This window comes from Nicotiana tabacum, chromosome 11 (assembly GCF_000715075.1).
Source record: "Nicotiana tabacum cultivar K326 chromosome 11, ASM71507v2, whole genome shotgun sequence".
In the NCBI taxonomy this organism is placed as follows: domain Eukaryota; kingdom Viridiplantae; phylum Streptophyta; class Magnoliopsida; order Solanales; family Solanaceae; genus Nicotiana; species Nicotiana tabacum.
The window spans coordinates 55,650,698-55,653,917 of record NC_134090.1 but is presented as its reverse complement, the minus strand read 5'-3'; the positions used below and the strand labels follow the sequence as shown (position 1 = coordinate 55,653,917).

At 37.4% G+C, this 3,220-nt stretch overlaps 1 protein-coding gene across 1 annotated transcript; it reads right to left on the bottom strand.

Annotated features, from left to right (window-relative positions):
* Positions 1-1,137: 1,137 nt before the first annotated feature.
* LOC142165857 (uncharacterized) lies at positions 1,138-1,737 on the bottom strand. Its single transcript, XM_075224237.1, has one exon. It carries the CDS (start codon positions 1,735-1,737, stop codon positions 1,138-1,140), a length of 600 nt encoding a protein of 199 aa, XP_075080338.1.
* Positions 1,738-3,220: the final 1,483 nt, after the last annotated feature.

Here is a 3,220-nt window from a genome sequence, read left to right as displayed (position 1 = left end):
GTATGGACGAATGAGATTTGATGTACAATGCATGCACTACTAAATAGATCTTTGCAATGTGAATTAAAGAATTATGTACCATTATCACTTCTGAAGATTTTGATTGAACCATTAAATTGGGTCTTTACTAGCTTCATAAAGCCCTTCATTACAACTGAGACATAACTTTTCAACCTTAACAGGAAAATCCAAACCATTCTACTACAATCATCAACTAGTGTAAGAAAGAATCTATGACCATCATGAGCAGATACCCTGTAAGGACCCCAGACACATCCATGAACTAGTTCAAACACTTTACCAGCTCTACTAGTGCATTGAGGAAAGGGTAACCTAATTTTCTTAGCTAATGAACATATTGAACAAGTTCTGTCAGCAGCTATATTGACAGCTTTACATATATCCATTTGTTGTAGTATTTTGTGAGGGACATTCCCTAGTCTCCTATGCCATAGCCCTGCTGATAATGTCAGCCTGGAAGCCAATGAGTGTGGTGTTTTATTATGTATGTTATTTCTCCAATAGTATAGGTCATTATGCATTCTACCAGTCCCTTTTACCTTCCCAGTGTAAAGGTCCTGCACAGGAAAAAATTAGGATAGAAGGACATAAAGCACTGCAGCTCTCTAGTTAGTTTATCCACTGACAACAAGTTAAATTTAAACTCAGGCACACACAACACATCACTAATATCTCCTTTTGCTAACCTACATTTACCAATATGACTAATTGGCAATTGTTTTCCATCTGGAAAATGTACTAATGATCCCTGCTTAGGGTAGTCATATAGATCAAACAACATTTCAGGAGTCGATACCATATGGTTTGTGGCTCCTATGTCCACTATCCAATCGTAACCTTTTTTACTTGCCAAGAATGAACAAATAGTACCTGCCATGTTAGCTGATGTCTCTGGTACATTTTCTTTGTTGAGCATTTGTAGGATTTGATTATACTGCTCAGGATTAAAAGTGATGGTAACACCTCCTGGAAATCCTTGAGACTGTGCCTCTTGCATCTGCATATAGTTGTGGGAACCTTGCCTTTGCATCTGCATATGATTGTTGCTTCCACTTGTTGTCCCTGCAAGAGAAGTTCCAAAAATAGCTCCAGCCATACCTGTTTTTCCTATTTGTCCTATATTACAATTTCCTCCAGCCTGAGAGGAGCTTCCATAATCTGCATCATTTGCCCTTTGGTGTTGATGACCAGCAGTAGCTTGATGACCACCAGCAGCTCCTTGTATTGGTTTCTTCTACCTTTGAAGTCAGCTGGGTAACCAATAAGTTGATAATAATTTTCTTTGCTATGTCCCTTAATCTTGCAAAACTCACAATATATGTTGAAGTTCCTTTTGTTCTTATACATTGAGCCTCCTCTAGCAACTAAACTCCATAATGTTGTGATGTCGTTCCTTTCAGCTATTGAATTCAGTCCAGTATGTGATGTTCCTGATGTATTCCTTTGGCTTTCATCTTCAACAACAAGAGCATATGCCTGATTCAAGGTAGGTTCTACTGATTTCATCAAGATCTGTCTTCTAGCTTGAGCATAGGAATCATTCAGTCTACTTAATAATTGTAGCAACTTCTGCAACTGAAGGTGATCTGTGTACTCCTTCGAATTTGTTGAAGGTACCATCGCCCGTAGTTCCTTCAGTTTTGTAAAATACATGGATACTGAATCCATTCCTTGAGAAATCGTGGCAATTTCTCTATGTAGCTGAAAAATCCTCATCCTATTCACCTTATCTAACCTCTCTTTTAGATATTCTCAGACTAAGTGAGCAGTAGAAGCATACACAATTTCACTAAGTAAATCTGGTGACACTGTGTTCATGATCCACGAGAGCACAATTGCATTATATGTTTCCCAATCTACATGCAATTCTGGACTAAATTGATCCTTCCTACAGGTACGAACCCTAGTTTTTGTTTTGCCTGAAGTGCAATTCTCATCGACCTCCGCCATATCCCATAGTTCTCAGAGCCTGTGAGCTGAACTGGAACTAACACCTTGGAGTATCTAAAGGGTGCACAAACAAAGGATGAGTGTGATCAATTTTCTCCGTCGCTATTATCGATTCGATATTTCCAAAGGAAGGAGACGAAGGAGAAGAAGGAGGAGAAGCTTCGGTCATATGAAATTGAAAGGAAAATCAGATGAACGTGACTATCGTGTTAAGAACTGATACCATGTTGAGCGTCTGCCATGAATGCTTCTGTGAAAGCTTCACACAACTGACAAGGAATAGAGAAGAAAGGAGAGGAAATAAACTTTTCACTACTGTATTGAAAATAATACACTATACATATATTTATACATTGTATAACCGACCTAACTACTTCTAATTAGTTAATTAACAACTACTTCTAACTTATCCTTCACCAGCTAGGATCCAGCTGTCACTCCACTCACGTGACACCTTCAATAGTACTTACACCCTTCAATTACACATAGTTTCATGCTGACAAGTAATTGTTTGGCCAAATAAACTTGTCAAACTGTATAATTATATTTAATTACACACAAATTCAATTCCCAGATAACTTTTCAGAAAGACTCTTATCTACAGTAGGAATTAGGACTTCACTGTAATCATTAAAGACATAAATGTAACTGTAATATCTGCCTTCCAAAGTTCAGGTGTGGAGGCCGGGAATTTAGGTAAAAGGATAGTAGGTAATCGAGAGTGTTTCTTTAACATTTTAGTTGTATTAGTATTAGTGTGGTGTTATATTATTGTTAGATTTCTAGTACTACGTATTAAGGGTTAATGCCTGCATATATACACTACCCTCCTCAGACCCCATTTGTGGGATTATACTGAATTTTTTCGTTGTTATTGTTGATTTCTTAGAAGGACCTACCTACTAAAACATAATTCATATGCTTTAAGTAGGAATGCCATAACTATGCTAATCCTGCTGGTCACATAATTAGAAAATCTAATTAGGACGTTTGGACAACTCGTCCTATAAAAATAGTTGCATACACATCGAACATCTATATTAGGGGATTAATGAATCAATATAGTACAAGTAATAAACGGGATAAAAGTCGTGGTGGAAGTGAGCTGCGCAGATAATCGTCTGACTTTTTTTGACAAGTTTGCCAACTACGCTGCCTATAGGCTCTCGAATAAATATTTTCTACCATCATGAAAACCTTGCAATACATATGCTTTTTGTCTGTGTTTTTGCTACGTGTCATGCCAATT